This window comes from Takifugu rubripes, chromosome 8 (assembly GCF_901000725.2).
Source record: "Takifugu rubripes chromosome 8, fTakRub1.2, whole genome shotgun sequence".
NCBI lineage: Eukaryota > Metazoa > Chordata > Actinopteri > Tetraodontiformes > Tetraodontidae > Takifugu > Takifugu rubripes.
In genome coordinates, this window is record NC_042292.1 from 17,444,770 (window position 1) to 17,463,256 (window position 18,487).

Below are 18,487 nucleotides of genomic sequence, written 5' to 3' on the forward strand. Positions count from 1 at the left end.
CCTTCTGTTTCAGGTTTAGCTGACGTGAGTTAGCTAATTTCCTATCAAACGCTGCAGTAGAAGCCGATGAGCCGCTGTGTCACCCTCAGATCTGGACTTTTGGATGTCCTGGTTCTGGTCTGATTCCCACTTTGGTCAGCTCTCCTGGCCCAGAGTGCCCACATCGATCTGGTTCCCCGTCTTCAGTCCATTATCGGGACTCTGAGGTCGTCGCACTTCTCCTTTTAGACATTTTCCAGTGGTCATGTCTCGGTGACGCCCCCCCGGGACTGTTTTTGCTGCATCTGAACACGCACAAACGCAGACTTCACTGGCAGCTTCTGTTGTTCTGAGTCTGTAATTGCTTTGTAAAGACTTTCTTTCATCTGGCCCTTTGTTCTTTGGAAGAGCCCTTTTCCAAAGCTCTGGGTTTTCCCTCAGACGCCGAGTAAAAACGGGCCGAAATCCCCGAAACAAAACCTGAATTAGCTGACTTGAATTAGTTGTTGCAGTTTTATTCACACAAATTATTTAAGGAGAATTTGGCTGTTGAGAAAAACAGGGTAAAATATAACATCAGACGGATGCTAACGCAGCGCAGATGCTAAACAGATTGTTATTTATTAGAATTTCCAACAATTAAATGTGACATTTTATCCAGGGAGCAAGTAGAAACACAGTTAGCTTAGCATAAAGCTTACATACTTTTTTGTATTTCCTTTCGAAATGTTTGAGGTTAAAAGCAGGAGGCTAAAACGAGGGTGGATCAATGATCGTAGCCTCCCTGTAATACCCTTAGCTTCACTCGTTGGCTTCAGTCCGTTTACCTGTGCCGATCAATACTGATGGGCTGTAAAGAAAAGTGATGTTGCTAAGTGGATTGTTGTCCACTCGACGGTTGCAGCGACCATCATGGCAGAGGGTCAGATTACCCAGCTAAACCGCTGTTTTTAACAAAATGGAGAATTAGCTCAAACCTTTTTTTGCTCTCTTCGCCTCTCACATGTTTTACGTATCGAGTAGAGATCGATATTTAGCTCCTCTCACCTGAATATGTGTGCGAACCGTCTGAGCAACAGCCAGAGGTGTTTTCACAGCTAACGAGGCTAAAAAGTACCCGTCAAATCCTTTAAACTGCGGCGGACACAGAAGACTTAAACATCGGCAAATATTTGTTTATGCTAACAGAAACCTGATGGAGCGTAGCGAGCTAATGTAGCGTTGCAGTTCAGTGCTTCTCTCCTGCGTCTCGTGGGTTTGCATGGAGATACTGATGTTTGTTTGTCCTTAAATCATGCAGAATACACCGAAGGCTAATTAAACCAGGCCGCAATTGGCCAATAATAGTTGTTGATTGTCGGGGTGTGAGTGTGTAAATGTCGTAAACACGGAGGAAGCAGCCGCGGCTCACAGACGGTGAAGGGCTCCTCCAGGATTTAGGTGTTTCCTCCTGTAAAAAGCCCCCCGGAGTGTTAGCGCGAGGCATCATGGGCCGTAATTGAGTTGGGCTGAACGAGGCCAATGACCAGAGTCAAAAAGGTCAGCGGCCGGAGTTTATTGGGTTGGCGGTTGAAAACCCTGCAGGCTTTGTCCATTTGCAACAAATCACTTCCGACAGATAAACCCATCAGCTGCTATTTGTGGAAGCGTAACATTTACTCAAAAGCCGTCAGGTTGAAGATCCCGGCGTCGCCGTGGGCGACGGGAGTGACCCAGATCAACGTGTTGTTGCGTCCAGTCCCGCCGCCGACAGTGAGCGACAAACGTAGCATCGGGTCAGTTTGTGAGTGGTTGGTGGGCAAGTTGGGAAAGGTCAAAAGGCCATTGAGGAACATTCTGCTTTGATCTTTTAACCTCATTTACGCCCCCCCTTGGGTTACAGTCTGGGAGTCTCTACAAACAGACTCGTTAGCTGCTTTCTGAATCAGACTTTTCGATCAAAGCGGTCTAATTTTCGTTCATTTGTTTCATCTCCATCCCCCCGCCGTTGTTCTCCTGAACATAAAAGACGGCCCTGAATGGGACTGCCGTGGTTTTCATTTCAAAACATTTCCTCCCGCCCCTGCTGGGGTGGGGGCAGGTGCGACGCCCCCTCTGGTCTGTGGCTGGAGCTCCCCGGCCGACCTTAAAGCGCCGGCGCCTCAAATTCCCCCTTTTCTGCTGCATAATTGATGGGTTTTAGTCTTTTTGTTAGAAGTTTTCTGAATGGATCAAAGAGTGGTGATGAGGCGAAAATGACTCGTATGAATAATTAATCAGTGACTTGGCAGTAAAGAATAACAAAGGTTGATTAGCGATAATTACTCATTCACTTGATGTAATTTTCCACAGGTGAATGACATTTCAGACAATCGACGCAGAAGAGAAAAGCAGCTCGACTCTCCGAGCCAGAGGAGCAAATCAACTCAGATGTGTCTCATCAGAACCACGACATCGTTGACCATCGGTCAAGCTCCGCCTCCTCCGCTACGCGTTTAACCTCCACCTTCCTGTCTGCAGCTCCGGCGATGCCTCTGCAGACACCAGCTGATCATGTGACCCGTATGGTGAGTAAGTCTGCACTGCAAACTACCGTTTCTGTAAACTACAGGAAGTTTGCTCATGACTCAGCACCTAGTGGCCGCTGCATCTCGGGTTGTTCATGAAAACAGTTGAGGCATCGCTTCCTGTGTAATATCAATTGTTAGCATCTTGTGAGGTACAGCTAAGGGGCGGGGCTTGTAAGGATGATGCTACAGTAGCAGGTGTTAAGAATTAAGAAAACCAAAATGTCGACATCATGTTTTATTGAATCTTGGCAGATACGTCAGCTATTGCACATGAGTATAAAGTCCCGTATTAAAGCCGGTTACAGACGACGTCAGCAATGTCGTTTTGTGACTTGTCAACATATTGTTGACGCTTATTGTCAAATCAAATTTGGGATCAACGATTCTAAACTTTTGCTTTGCCGTCGCGTCTCTCGTCTGTGCTGCTCAGTTTTTCATCACACTCCGGAATACATTAATGCAACTCTAAAAAAAACCCTAAACCCACACACACACACTTTAAAGCCGTAGCTAATTATGTGAATCATTTACAGGAAAAGGTAATAAAAGAAAGCAGCGCCTCTGGTTACAGGCAGCGTACTTCAACTATTTACACGCATTATGTCCGAGTACAGACGGGAAATTACAACGTAATCAGACTCAACCATTAGTAGTTTAGTCACATCTGGGCTCTGTCACGACTCTCGATGCTAATTTACGGTGCAGCAAAACAACATTTGTTCTGAGTAAGACTAAAGTTTCCCCAAATGTGAGTTTTGCTCATGTCCGCCCTCTCTTCCCTCTGCAGATGGCGCTGCGGAGGCTCGACGGGGGGGTGACTCAGCACTGGAACATCTTCCCGCTCCGCCCGGGGGCCCTGGCACCGATGAGACGCCGCTCCTGCCAGAGCGTCTGAAGTAGCTTTAAGATTGCAGATGGAGGCTAATCTGGGAAGAACTGGCCGCTCACCAGATGACTGAATGCAGGAACTTCCAGAAGAAAGTGTTTGTGAGATGGAGGAGGAAATCCAGAGCGGAGCCTGGAGGATCTCTGGAGAACAGCCGCCCTGCTGAGGTCAATGCGGCGGCGCTTTTCTCCTCAGCTCCAGCGTGTGCAGGCCCTCCTGCCGACCCAGCGCGTGCTGCGTTCCCACTTTGTGCGCCGTCTCCGTGGCTGTGATGTCGATCTGGGCGTACTTGGTGGAGCTCTTTCCTGCCGAAGACACGAGACTGCAACTCTGAGCTACGTCTCCCAAAATCAAAAGGCAAAAACAGACTTATGCTAGGCTAACTTCCGGACACAGGCTGTAGTGTTTCCTGTTCTGGTGCTTTCCCAGCAGGTGTGTGTTGGGGTTACGTGTCAGACACTAAGAGGTAGAGGTGAGGAGGAAAAGAGGTAGAGTGTCTGTCTGAATAAAAGTCTCTTCCAGTCCTAACAAACGGTCGATATTCTTTCTTTTAGCCGACATTTCTACAGACACCGTAAATCTAAACTCTCCCCGTCGTTCTGGAGCACGTGCACAGTAACCATGACGATTCAAGAATGTTGCCAGTGTGTCACGACAGTTAGCCTAACAAAGCTAGCCCTAGCATGAGCACAGAGGGATCCTTACTTTGGGATGGGGGGTGCGAGGCTGTCACTCTGGTTCCTGCCCCCGTCTCCTGGAGCTCCAGCTCCATGTAGTTGAGCTGCCTCTTGGAGGTGGGACTGATGGGAATATTCACGTAGGTGGCGCCGCCGTCACCTTGTGGCCTTTCAGGAAGTGGCGCCTCTGGCGGAAACACAAACACCCTCCCTGGAAGAAGAGTGTCAATTAGTCAAGTTCTCACTGAAACCCCCCCAAGAAACAGTAGTTAAGACAACAGCCTCCTAATCACAGTGATCAATTTCCAGTAAACACCCCCCAGGATAAAAATATTTATTTTCATTGAAAACCCACCTGCTGCCAAAATGCTAATATTTGGAAACTAATTAGCATGTAATGGAGACGCGTGATGGCCAACAAGATGCCGTCATTAACAGGAAGTGCTGGTACAGAAGCCCTCCGAGACGCTCGGCCAGTTGAACCTCCTTTATCTCAAATTCCTGGTTTTTTATTTGCATATTTGAGCTGTGACGCGCGTGGGCCAGCGACACACTGGCAGAGCGCAGCGAGAGCCCGGCCAAGCTTCTGAGGCGGGATAAGGGCGTCTGAGAAATTTGCATAAACGCAATTGAAACTGAAAAGCGAGCGCTGGCCGTTTCCTTCGACGGCTCCCGAGTCTGAACAGAACCAACCAGAGACGCAGCAGCGAGGGGCTTTGTGGCTGCACCTGTAGCGCCGGATTCAGAGGAGACGCAGGAGGAAAGGATCGTGTTCCTGACGACAGAAGGCCGGTTCCCCGCAGCTCAGAGGCATCAACCCCGGGGGGGGGGACCAACCAATCACAGCCAGGCCATTAGACAGCAGCCGACTCTCAGTGGGCGCCGACTCTCAGTGGGCGCCGCCTCAGGGGGCCCACATCTAATTGATCGGACACCAGGCGGACCTGCTGCTGCCGTGGCTGCCATGACAATGGCAGCTTCTCACTCCGGAGGGGACTCTAAGGAAGGAAACGCCTGCTCCGGCCCCTCCGAGCAAACACGCCTGTGATGAGGGTGGCGGCGCGCTCGCTGGGCCCTAATCACACTTTCCGCCGCCGGCTGAACTCTGACTTTTGTGGAATCACCAGCAGGAGCTCCAACAGGAACCGCCGTCCCTTCATCGTGCACACGAACGCAGACGCTTGCTGCCATCAGCCGTCCCACCCCCGTCCTCGCCCTCCCACAGGGGGCTGAGGAGATCCAGGGGTTTAACATCTCCTCACGATGCCTTCCCTCTTCTCTACTGCAGTAACAGTTTCAACATGTTCACACTTGGAAAGGTCAGCGCTGCTACGCTGACTCAGCGTTTTCTCTCACTCACCACATTTGTCCGAAAAGGCAGGAAATTCCAAACAAATCACGCAGTTCCTTGAATTTGAAGGACCGACGGCCTTCCCAAGCAAAACTGTAGGTTTGGGACTTTTCCCTCCCACAGCTGGCAGCTGCCCTTGAGCAAGGTAGTGGGGAGCACCAGTGAGTGCAGGGGGCCAAATAAATGCAGTCCGTTTGCCACCTAGCATAGCCAGCAAATTAGCACTGCTAGCTAACATGTGTCGGCCGTAACCATGACGCCCACCTCAACCTTGACGGGTCGGACCACCACCACATCTTAATGTTCAGGATGTTATTTTAGTTACAAGATGTTTGTTAGAAGAGCGTTATAAACACAATTTATAGCCAACTGGCACAGCTGCCCATTCAGCACTGGCAAACATCCGTCACAACTAAGCCACATCTGGAAAACATCTGCACCCTCCAGTGAAGTGGCGCCCAAGGCTGGGGGGGAAACATCTTTGTTATCGCCAGTCATCAGCGCTTCCACCCCTTGTCTTAAGTTCCCGGTTCCTCTCATGCAGCCTTGGTTTGGCATCGTCAGCCTGGCCCAAACCCCCAGCAGGTCCACATCTGTCCAACATCTGGCAGGCCTCACTCACCTTCGCTCTCCTGGAGGAACCTCTGGCCGCAGCCGCCCATCAGCTCGTACTTTCTCTCTTCTGCCTGCCGACACAAACAGCGATGAGGACCTGGAGCTTCACCACATACAGGACTTCCTCCCCAGCGTGGGGGGGGGGGGGGGGACAGAGGCTGGAGGGGGAAACGGAGCCGGCGCGGCCTCATTGTTATGGAAGGCCGACGCGTTGCCTTCCAGATCGCTGCCACATAATCTGCCGTTGCAGACAGCCGCTGCCATTGTGGGGGGAAAATTGCTGATGGAGTTGAGCCACGATGCGTTCAGGGTGCACACAAAGGGCCGCTCCTGGATGGAGCGCCATCACCGTCCAATGCACAAGAGGTGATACCAGCTATCAGCCCAATTTGGTTTGAAATGCCAATTTTCCCGCTCCGTATCAGGCCACTCCAGCCGCGCCGGTTTCTCGCTGTGGTGGGAATTTTAAGAAACTGAGGTTTTATTTTTTACGTCTGGGTAAATTTCTTTGGATCACTGACTTGAGATCGACACCACTCGGGATCAATTCAGGATGCAGAAGGGGAAAAAACTTCATTTGCATCCCCGCCAACATGAAAATGCTGCTCTGGATGTCTGCCGGCATCTTTGATTATTCCTAACATTTATTATCTCCACAGGAAAGATGCCTTTGGCAGCTCGGCGAGGCGAACTTCCCACACTCGCTCAGGCTCCTAAATGTACTAAATATGAGTAAAGGTGTGATTCGTTTGACTTGTTCTCGGGCGTTTGAGCGCAGAGCCAAACCCTCTGAATGTCAGATCATTCTGCATCCACGGAGACGTGCTGCAGACTGCAGGAGCGCCACAGCCAGAGCTGCATTTTGCTGATTTAAGCTCATCCCCGAGAAGGAAGAGCATTGTGTCCTGTGCTGCATCACGTAGCGCTCCAGCTGCTATTTACCCTTCAAAATCAATGAGCATCTCCAACTGTTTAGCCCAACTTTGAGTACAATTAGCTGCACAGTCAAAATGTGTGAACGTGCGATAGCATAAAGCGGATTAGCGCGTCTGGGATTGGCCTACCTCGGAGTTCCTCTCTGGTGCCCGACTCTCCATGATCTCATAAGCAGGATCAGCCCGGCGTCTTTCCTCTTTACTACCGAGCCTTTTGTCTGGTGGAAGAGATGAAAAACGCAGAAGAAATCAAAATGCTTTCCGTGTTTGTTGGGGGGAAATGATCATTTTAATTTTGCGAGCCAAGGTCGAAGGTGCAGGAGCCACATGCTGTTAAAGAGCCTCAGCCCGCAGACAGGAAGTGCCGTGCTGCTGCTTTGTTTGGGAATGGCGCTTCAGACGGTTCGATCAACACCATTCATCCCCCCAGGAACTCACAACTGAACACATTTGAATCATAAGAGGTGGTTTTCCTGGCTGCGTTTCTGCCAGCACGCTTTAATTTAGCATAACGCTAACGGTAAAGTAGAGCGCATGGAAGCGGAATGTCAGAGCCTCGACAGCCGTTTGTGAGCGGTGATCTTAAACTCCCGGTTTTGTTCTGCACTTACCCCAAAAGCTACTCAAACTTTAGTGATTCAAACATCTGACGATTCCTATTTTTACAACACAAAACCCATCTAAAGAAAAACGGTCGATAAACGCGATGGAAGCCAGAAGAAAAGTGTTTTTTATTGATGAAAACGAAGAGAGGCGAGATTCAAAGCAAAGAGGGAGAGGAGAGGCACCAAAGGAGGCGCAGAAGCTTTGAAGGGCCCCTTACCTTCACCACGGGGCCCGTCCTCGCTCTGAGGTTCCTCGCCGCTAATTTGACAGCGCGGCTCTTGATTGGCCGCTGCTTCGTGCTCCCGACTCCTCGGGACGCTCCCGAACACGTCGGCAGGTGCGACCCGCGGAGGGCGGCGGCAGAGCGCCGCTACACACTTGAGGCAGTTTTCATAGATCGCGGCTGAATCTCGTGAAGGCAAACGGCTTCGGTTTCCATATCGACGGCTCATCGACTCATAAAGGTTCAGCCCGTTAATCTTCGCCTCCGGCCGTCTATCGGTCGGGAAGCTGAATAGATCAGCCAAGAACCCGCCGCCTTTCAGCAGCGGCGAACCCTCCCGAGGATTCCTCGCCGTCACGCCGCTTTCACTGGCGGCGCCGGGTCCGCGCGCCGATTTGTCAACACTTTGATCTGCTGGATGTTCTGGAGACACCGTCCCCCAATCTGATTAGCAAGGCGTGGTGGTGACGCAAACCCCGGGGGGGGGCTTCAATCATGCAAATGTTCCCTTTCCACATGCAGGAAACAACACGTGCAGCGTGGCATTAATGTTTCTGCTGTACTTGCCTGGGATGGCAGGTGCCACGGAGGTACCGGCAGGCGTTTGCGGCGTCCCCTAAGAGATGAAATGATACAGATAGCTTTAGCAATGCTACATCTCTCAATGTGGATTACTTGGAAAACTTGGTGTCCTCATCAATACGGGTGTAATTTGAGCAGCGCACGTGCAACCTCCATCTCCATAGCAACACACAGTAGAACAAGAGTGGGAAAATCTAGCATCAACTCTAGCATCACTTTGTTTTTAGTTGTCACTGTAGCTCAATATGGATAAAATGATCTCACACCGTGAACTCCATTTCAAAAAAGTTCTTCAAGTTTTTGTGCCAACCAACACCTCAGGGGTGGAACGTGTCACTCACACCGAAGGCGACAAATGCCCTCCCACGCCACTCAAGTGTGAAGTCGTGTTTTATTTAGCTGGATGGAGGACGGCCTCAAGAGAAATAAAAAAAAAACTGGAGAACGTCCTGCCAGGTGATCAACGGTGTGGACTCTGGACTAAATGCTCCTCCGGCTCCACTACACAGCCAGAGAAAGAGCCAGATGAGTTCCCATCCCGGGACCGACTGTGACCTCTGTGTGAAGCGCTGAGGTCCTGCAGGGACGCTAAACTGCAGGACAGATGGCTCCTGGGACGGTCTGTTGCCGTGACACTGACAGTCGCTATCACTGTCCTCCTGCACAAAACCGCAAAGGTCACGTTGGCGGCGCGCTGGAGAACAGACGATAGCGTGGCGGCGAGGCCTGCCCGCACAAGCTGTGGCCCTGCGACGGCTACGCGCTACGGCACGATTAGCAGAGTAATTTAACCACAAAGAGCAACAGATGGGAATGGGAATTCATCAGAGCTCTAAACCGCCACTGAAGTCAGCTCCCCTTCGGGATTTGAAGGACTTTTTTAAATTCATGAAGCAATAAAATGCATAAGGAAGTGATGGCGGGTGATAAAATTTGATTGGTTCTGGCGGCGGGACGCATTTGTAAGGTCACGGAGGAGTCGTGGTTAAATTTGCAGCACTTCCTTATTTCAACTCACCTTAAATCCCCCACAGACGGCGCAGATGGTCACAATGGTTTTAAAGCAACAGGAGCCTGGGTGTCCACCAGAGGGCGCCTCCGAGGACTTCTTGCTTTCCGAGGGGCTTCGGAAATGTTCGTTGGGGGAATCTCCGTCGGCTGTTGCCAAATGACCCTCCCCAGGGCTCCTTTTATCGCCCTCCGCAGGTTCTGTGGTTGGCCCTAAAGCAGCAGGAGGTTGGTTGTCTTTTGTGTCTCCACCCACTTCCTGTAGGACGCTCCTGGGAGTGTCGTAGAGATACCTGAGAGAGGTCGGTATCTGGTACTCGTGTCCGGGTACGTTCAGGCACGTACAAGGCCTCACGTCTTGACCCAAGTGAGGTGGCAGGCTGAAAACGGACCCATAATCCTCCCCGGTGTTGCTGTCCAGGCTACCCGTGTACGAGGAAAAACTTCCAGAGTAGGAGGAATGACTGCCGGTGGCGATGCCGCTGTCTGACGAGCTCTGGCGGCCGATCTCCTGGAGCTGTCTGGGGGGCTTGGTGGGAGGCTGGCTCCCGCCTCCTTGACCGGAGGGAAGAGGCTTCTCGGCACTTTGCGCCGCCGCCTTAGCGCCCGCGTTGCCGAGGTTCTCGGGCTGGATCGAGGTGGGCTCGGTCCAAATGGTGAGCCGGCTGCCGACGCTGCAGTCCGAATGGCTGGTGTCCGACGTGTCAGAAGAGCCGGATATGCTACGATCGTCTCCTCCGGCAGACGGGCAGTACGACGCTAGCGGGGGAGCGCACCAAACATCGGGATTAGCCAGAAACCAGATTCCTGGCCTGTTTTGAGTGACGGAGTCCTACCTGTGCTGCTCCTGTGGGACAGCATGCTCAGACGCTTCTCCAGCTCCAGGGTCTCGTGGTTCAGCCGCTCCTCTGAACTGGTCTCGCTGGTGCTGGGGTCTGTTGAGGGGCGAACATGACGGGGTCATTTGTGCAGCCATGGACAAACACCCAGCAACGTCACCCAAACAACACTTCAAACAACAATGTTGCTCTCTAGGAAAACAACGAGGCAACACGTTGGCAACAGAGCCGACTTGACTGGTCCGTGGGCTAGCAGAGGAAAAGGGTCACGCTGGGGGGCGGGGCAGTGTTGGTGCAACGCCACCAGGCCTATAAATAGCTCAGCCGCACGCCTGCCTCGTACCCTCGCTGCTGCCCAAGAAGCTTCATCTCATCTTCGGGAATCTGAGCTTCGTTTCTCAGCAGAACTCGAAAACAACAGTTTCTCCGTGAGCTTCTGCCTCCGCTGTGACGCCAGCGGCTCCACCTTGCTAATTCCAAACTTCCAACGCACATAAAACGCTCGTGGCTCCTGCCAACAAGGAGCTCCGAATCATCGCTGCTGCCTCATAACTCCACCTGCACTCGCTTTCAGCGGGCTTGGCTGCCAGGGCCACCGAGCCAAGGCAGGAACACCAACGTAGCGCGTGGCCGCGCAGATCCACGGGCTCACAGGTGTCGCAGCCCATCACAGCTTCACAACCACATCACTGCCGTGTGGCTGCTTTGACAGCCTCAAACTACAGAAACACACACATCAAACATGTGTTTGAGGTCAAACATACTAAAAAGCCCCCCCCCCCCCAACGCATCGTATGCCGGGGGGCAGCAGTGGAATCCTGTGGATGGGGTTACACACATGCCTGAAGAGATTAGGAGGCTTTGGCTGCTCTACTTGTGTGAACTGTGACTTTGAACCTTTGCCCTTCCCCTTATTTATCCCACAACAATAGGAGCATGACATCAACTGGGACATGGGGGGTAAAAGAAGGTGCAATGAGCACAACAGGAAGTGGGTGTCTACTCTCTGTTGACCAGCTGGAATCTGTCAAAGCTTTTTATTAATTAGCCAAGATGTTACTGAGACTAAAGCTCTGAGCCAACAGACCTGTCACGCGTGCAGCTCTCCTACGGTTGCTATGGTTTCCAGGCCTGTCAGATGGAAATCGTGATGCGCGGCACACGGTAGCGCTAAACCCTCAACTATACTTAGGCCACCGCTCAATTAGTCGACATGGTCACTGTCGGCACCCTCATTATCTTCCTGCCGATGACCTCACTTTATTTTCATCGTGGGAAGCTTAAGGGGGGGGGGGGGTCGCAACTTCGCACGACATAAATCGCTCCCAGGGATTATTCAATTGACTAAAATTAGGCGCAGAAATTCCAAACTGGCTGCACCCGACAGCCCCGGCGGACAGGTATGCTGGACACCCACCTGGTAAAACGGGCCGCAGTCCAAACGGGCCTCTGGTGGGGGAGATGCCCCTGACGATGCAGTCGAATAAAAAGCTGATCTGCTCGCTCTCGGCGGACGCCAGCAGAAAGACTCCGGCCCCTGGCAGGAGAGAGGCAGCGTCAGCGTCACATCTCATCCAAACGCATCAGAACAGGTCACACGCTTCAGAAATACGGACGGATGCTGAAACCACAGGTCCATCACACCTGCCCCATAAAGGCCGGCTGAGCCTCAAACTGTTCGCTCCGCTAGCAACAGGCAGCCGCGGTGCCCCGAGAACCTCCCTCATCCAACATTTGCTGCACATTTCCTTTGAAGAAGAGTCATTTCTATTTGTTTGCTTCCAGATTGTCTCCCTCGCCCATTTAGGTGTGTGTGTGTGTGTGGTTAATGGCGGACACACAACGCAGGGTCTCTAAATCTCCGTCTGACAACACAAAGCGGTCCATTACAGGGAATGGCAATAGAAGGTTGCGACCTGGCCTCTTCTGAGACCAATTTCCCGGCAGACATTCCATCAACACCTTCCCGCCTGGCAGCAAGCTCAACCCGACGGAGAGCTTTGTCCTCCGCGCTGCTTTGAGGCTGGAATTTAGTCAAAAAACGGATTCCCTTGACAGCAGGTGAGCAGGTGCGACGGGGCCCCAATCCAAAAAGAAACAAAAGGAGGAACAAAGAGCAGGTGGTTCCTTCAGTGTGCAACCCACTGAAGACTGGGAGCAAGAACAACTCAAGGTGACCCTGCTGCTCCCGCGCAAACACGCGCTCCTGCTTTCCAGCGCCGTCTGTGGGATGTGTGACTTAGCTCCAAACTTCTCCGGGAGCCGAGGCGGCTCTTAAACCCTCCCAGCAGCAGTTTCAGACCAGCTAGCTTGTTTGGGCCTCTAACACGTGTGGAAATACTGAAACGTGTTTGCGTCGATCGTTTAAGGAACAGATGTTATTACACGCGGCTGCTGAAGAGGAGCGACATCGCCGATCGAGCGTGCTGAAGGAACACGCCCGTCGCTCAGATCAGATGTTCTTTAACCTACGGTAAAGAACAAATGCCGCCTGCCTGTTTGTATATTATGGGAGATCTACTGGAGATTTAACGGAGCTAAATAAAACACGGGATCGTGTTTCCAGCGCGGCCACAACCTTCTGTGTTCCCCTCCTGTCTGCCTCCGTTGGTGTTGGCACACACGCGTCTCCTCTTTAATGGTTTCATAACTGTTCAGGGCCAAAATGACACGTGTCGAACGCAGGTTGCGAGGTGACGGCGGCGACCGAGCGAACCGTTCTAGACAAAATGTCCCCCGGCCTGGCCGCCGAGGGACAAGGAGCCGCTTACAGCGATTCATTAAGAATGACTAAAAATCGTCCAGAGTTTAATTCTGGGGAATTTTGAGGCTGTGTTGCGCTGCAGGGTGCGTATTCTACTCACGTCTGATCCTTTTATGGCTAATTTTTGCATGTTGACAAGCAACAGCTGGTTGCTGTGGCGACACTGTTGGAAACACACACTTGAATAATTACAGTTTTTTGTACACTCGTCTCCAGTCTCAAACTGGGGCTTCACAGGAGTGTTTAACCGCGGCTACGCTAGCGCATAGACTGCGACTTAAGTGTGGCCACACGTGTTATTTTGCTTCTCCAGAGAATTGCTTGCCAACGAGCTGCCGCGGCAAGTGGGGGGGGGGTTCAAGAGCCCAAGTGTTTTGTTCACAAGCGATGGGAGAAGAGATGGACAGGTAGACCTCACCTGTGACATGAGAGGCCCTCAGGGGGGAGCCAGCACTCCCCCCACTTCAGCACTTGTGCACAAACAGAACTAGCGAAAGAGCCTGGTGTTGAGGCGCACGTGTCAGAGGTCACGCTCTGACCTCTGATGTTTTATGCTCACAGCAGCTCGCCGCAATATTGAATCTGACTAATATATTCAACATTCACTCCTCTCTCAGCCGTTACCACCCCTCTGATACAGTTCTGATTGTCTTACGCTGAAGGAGAAATACACTTACAGTATCCACATCTGGTTCCGCCCTCAAACACAAACCCGTTGGGTACCGGTCCATATCGACGCAGGTCAGGGAGGTTCCAGTGGCCGACAATGACAGGAGGGACGTCGCGGGCGAGGGCCAACAGGTTGTTGCACAAATGAAGAGTGGCAGGTCCGCTCTCCAGTTTAGTCCCAGGCAACACTCCCACACTGAACCTGTGAACTAAACACAGACGCCCCATTAGGAATGGCTCATAATGGGAATTATCACTCTGCTGCGTAATCTTTCCTTCAGGGTTGATTTAGGGCTGCAGATGGAGCCAATCTTTCTTTTATTCATGAAAGCAAATCCAAATGCGGTCTAACATAACTGGAACACAAGTCTACAATAGTGACTCGGTTCACGTTTTGCCCTGAAAATGCAGTTTGAAAACAAACTAGTTTCCTCCGCCGCCACTAGGGGGCACTGTCACCGCTTTTCACTTTTAAAACGAATGTGTGGAATTGTGTTGACTCCATGCTCATGAAACACACTCCTCAGATGATACCGTACACACCAGTCACAGTCCAGCAGGGAATCATTGGCTGCTGAGATCAGGGTAGTAGCACTCGCCACCTCAGTATGAAGGCTCCGATAGCTGGTCGGCAGCACATGGGAGCATTCGTGTCATCTATTTTTAGCCACAGGCTTCGTGCAAATATTTTCAGTCGCACCGCGGCCAGTAAGTTCACCTTTGTTGTCATCGGCCTGAACACATCATTCCAAATGTTGTCTGGAAAACAAAGTCAGGGCCCTGTGGGAACAGCTGAGCTTTATTGGTGCTTTATTAGTGCCTTTAATTGAGCGCAGGTGTGTGATAATTAGTCCCATTTGAAGGCGATGGGCTGTTTATGGTGCCGCCACGTCACACGAGTTGTTGTACATCACAGAAGCGGCGGAGAAAGAAAACATAATGGTTACTTCATTCAACAATTAAAAAACAAAGGCGAAAACAGCTGCACGCAGAATATAGAGCCGAGATCCGAGCCCGGGTTCGGAGCCGAAGCGCTCGCTCCGATCCCGTCGTAAAACATCTGTGCAACTGGGATCAGGAGCTGGCACTGGGACAAAAACCAGTCAGCCAAACTTTGGAGCCAGTTGATGGAGGCCGTGATGAGGACATGTGGAGCAGATGCATCTCGTCATCGCGGGGTTGAACAAACACCCAGGCGGGGGCATTAGCGCGGTGGGTCGCCGCCTGCACACGGGCACAGGACACTTCTGCAGGCTTGGACTGGGGGGGGGGGTGAGGGGGGGTCCATGATGCAGTGCATCTTTTTACACAAAAGTCAAACGCAGTCCTATTTATATCTTATTCACCACTTATATAAGCCAGACTCACGCCGCTTAAAGGCACAGATGCTAACCTGACCATCTTTCCTCCGGCAACACAAATACTGACAGAGTGCTGAGAAAGTGATTAACGATCAGCTCATTAGCTCAATGACACCCAGCAGCTGAGCGTCCGTTAGTGGTCAGATCATGAGCAGTTGGATAAATGATTTAATGGTTGCTTCATCGACTAATTGGGGAAATTAAAGAAGTAATTACAATGATCACACTGCATAGCTTGACAGCAAATTGTTCAAAATTGCTCATTTTAAAGCCAAACAATCAGTTTCCCCTTCAATAATCATCAAAATTCAGGATTATTAGCTCCACTTGTTCCTGCATAAACTGATCGGAAGAGCGAGCGCCAGGTTCACCAGGAATGACGCCATATTTCAGGTTTTATGCACGTTGCACGATCGGCTGCAACATCGTAATTCCCCAATTCCAATGACGTCATCGTCGTTCCCAAACCTTTATAGACACATAAAGGTTTGGGATCCAGGATTGCCTGGATTCTGGAAGGTTTGTTATTTTCTCTGCAGAAGTTTCACCGATGCGTCTGCTTCCTAGTGATGACGTGACTCTCGACTCGTGATTCTCTCAAAATATTTTATTGTCCATCGCGTGACCATGAGTCAAACATAACGCCACCATGCCGTAACCCCCCCCCCCCCCCCCCCCCCAACTAATGAGATCTGTGTTGTTTTACGTCTTTGTGGCGTTCGTTTTGACCTCTAAGTGAAGGACGATAAAGAATTTCAGAATCTTAAATACGTGGGATACGAGTGAACACACGGGCGATGTGAAATGTGCAGTATATTTGTTGCACAAAAGTATTTTAATTGTGTTAAAGTAACTTAATTACAGGAAGTTCATATGTGCCGATTATTTCTGTCAAGTTATTTTGGTTTGCCCTGACTGACCTTTGAACTCATATCTGGCCAGTCCTGAATCTCCTCTTTAACCTTTTCCTCAGTTTGAGGCCAAAATTGGCGATAAAACCCGACTGTGTAAAGCCCGGTTCGTGCGATCGTAGTAACTTGCTCAAGAGTGAGGATTCGTCCCCATACTCAGCCTAAAAAGTGGTATTGAACATCCAATATCCTTGTTTTTGAAGAGAGCAAGCTGATAGAGCCCACACATGCAGGTCCACCCAGCGGCACTGATTTATGCGTGAAACCCAAATCTGACAGGAATATAAATTCCTACCATCTCATCTTTTCTTGTTCTTTAACTTTTAAATATTCCCCGTGGTGCTCTAGTCCACCAGCTTTGATTTGGAGGTCAATTATTCATGCCTTTGTTTCAACCCCGCTCGACTTGTGCACATTATTATCCCGCCTGAATAAGTGAGTGCCGGAGCCACAGCGGCAGACTTGGCTTCACTCGCTGCAGGTCTTAAATTCTTCTCATCCCGACAGGTTTTCATTAAACTACCGCGGGACGTTCAGCCGATCCCGCCTCAATCGGACCGCGCCATAATCAAAAGCGCCGAAACCGGAGAGTCGCAGATTCTTCCCACCAGGAAGTGCTCCGGAACCTGCCAGCATGATGGATGTATTCATTTTGTAGCCAGGACTTGCTCTGACATCACAGTAAGGTCAGCTGTTGCATTATTCACAGAGGTTCAAAGCCCCAGCAGGCCGAGCTGTGCTCACCTTCGCCGAGGCTGTATCGCAGGCGGGCGTCCCACGCCAACAGGGCCTCCTTGCTGTCGAAGCCCAGCAGGGTGGTCTGGGTCAGGCAGAGGATGGCCAGAGTAAACGCCACACCTTCGTACCACGGTCCCACCTCGAGGCCGCACAGCTCCTCCAACGTGGCGCTCAGCCGCTCCTTGTTACCCTGCACTTTGTCCGACTTGTCTTTGAAAACCAGGAGGAGGAGGCAGTCTGGTGGAGCCGGCGCATAAAAGAGAAAAAAAGATTAAAGCGGAACTTAAGGCCGCATTGAGCATCAAAAATTGTTTTCCTTGTGCAAAGTCATTTAAAAGCTCAGCAGAGATGGAGCAGGGAAAAGAATTATCAATAAGTGAAACATACTTTGTCTACAACTTTTAAGAAAGAAAAACGCCCCCTGGCGGTCAATTCTGAAATCAGAAATGCTGAAAAGTTGGTGTGCCAAAAATAAAAATCCATGGTTTTGCAGCCTCATTAGCGTGATAACATGCATTCAGGGGGTTATACTGGCAACAAATGTTAACTTCATTGGAACACCTCAAACAAACGGTGTCAACTGACAAAACACCGCAATATGTGAGTGTGCACCTCTCCACCACACACGCACGCACATAGCTGAGGCATGAGGACAGACAGCTGTGATAACACCAACATCCCGGATCTGAGGATTCTTATTAAGACCTGTCCAGGCCAGCTTGTGAAAAGAAAAATGGGTTGACAAACGCAGCACACCTCAAAAAACACGCAGGGGAAATGATTCCGAGAAAAATCATCACACCTGATCAGATATCGGCAGGTTAACCTTGAGGATGGGAACAACCGAGGGGCAAAAACGGCGTTTTTAACGATCTGCGCCAAGCTGCGAATTCAACTAAACTCACGGGAAAAGACGAAGGAAACGGGGGATAAATGGAGGCGGCAGGCGGAAGAGTGTGAAATGCAAACGTTAAACGTGGCTGCGCATTTCAATTACGCGGCTGTTTTGCTAATGATTTTTGACACCTCCGCGCGTCCGTAGATTTTTCAATCGCTCGAGCGCAAAACCGAACAGGCCGCGTTCAATCAGCGTGACGCAGCAAGCACGTGCCAAGCACGCTCGCGACAAGACACTTAAACCGTAATTAAAAGGGGAAAAAGTCAAGCGTGTGAATTAAATTACCTGCTACAGGCGAAGGTTTGCGAAGAACCAGCCACCTAGTTTTCCACTGTGGGGGAAAACACAGAAAGTTGAGCAGAACGTCGTTAAAAAGTAGTTCTGGCCGGCGAAATTAGACAAACTCAGGACCTTTTTCCCATCTCGGAGTCTGGCATATCCCTCCACGACGACAGAATCCGTCATCTTCAGTCATGGTTCCTGACAGCTGCACGGTCGCTGCCCGAATGAGGGGTCACTTTCAAAATAGCTGCTCTCGCCTGCGTGCGGGGCGCACAGTCGCCCCCGGCAGAAGCGCGTGGAAAATGGTGTGACCACCCTCTCCGTCTGGCCCCCTGTGCGTGCGTGCGTGCGTGCAGCGGCGCGCCCACCACGCTGCTGCCACCTGGGCTCGTGCGCACCACCTGCTGCGTAGAGAAAACTAGGGCGGATGGAGGGATCACGTGAGGTCATACCTGCAGAAAACCCACAATGCTGACAAGCAAAGGCAACAAACCTGGGCCCGCAGCGTGTACGGTGGCCTTAAAGGTCAAACCCGACGTGACAAACGTTTTAGTTCACCATTTTATCAAGTTATCCAGGGTTGAAGGAGGCGAAAAGGCCCGTTTTCTGTGATC

The 18,487-nt window shown here is 51.1% G+C and overlaps 1 protein-coding gene and 1 long non-coding RNA gene across 6 annotated transcripts in view; one reads left to right on the top strand and one right to left on the bottom strand.

Annotated features, from left to right (window-relative positions):
* LOC115250676 (uncharacterized) overlaps positions 1–3,454 on the top strand; it is a 46,350-nt gene extending 42,896 nt beyond the window's left edge. For both annotated transcript variants that reach the window (XR_003889253.1, XR_003889252.1), the window contains 2 exons: positions 2,311–2,525; positions 3,316–3,454. This is a non-coding gene — a long non-coding RNA (uncharacterized lncRNA). The remainder of the gene's footprint in view (positions 1–2,310; positions 2,526–3,315) is intronic.
* dok7 (docking protein 7) lies at positions 2,742–18,342 on the bottom strand. Of its 4 annotated transcripts, none has more exons than XM_029839547.1 (13): positions 18,003–18,342; positions 17,877–17,922; positions 16,700–16,930; positions 13,692–13,892; positions 11,668–11,787; positions 10,248–10,346; positions 9,422–10,170; positions 8,389–8,437; positions 7,816–8,232; positions 7,122–7,210; positions 6,065–6,128; positions 4,120–4,302; positions 2,742–3,719 (listed from the first exon to the last, which is right to left on the bottom strand). In XM_029839547.1, exons 1-13 carry the CDS (start codon positions 18,054–18,056, stop codon positions 3,583–3,585), a joined length of 2,439 nt encoding a protein of 812 aa, XP_029695407.1. In that variant the 5' UTR covers positions 18,057–18,342; the 3' UTR covers positions 2,742–3,582.
* Positions 18,343–18,487: the final 145 nt, after the last annotated feature.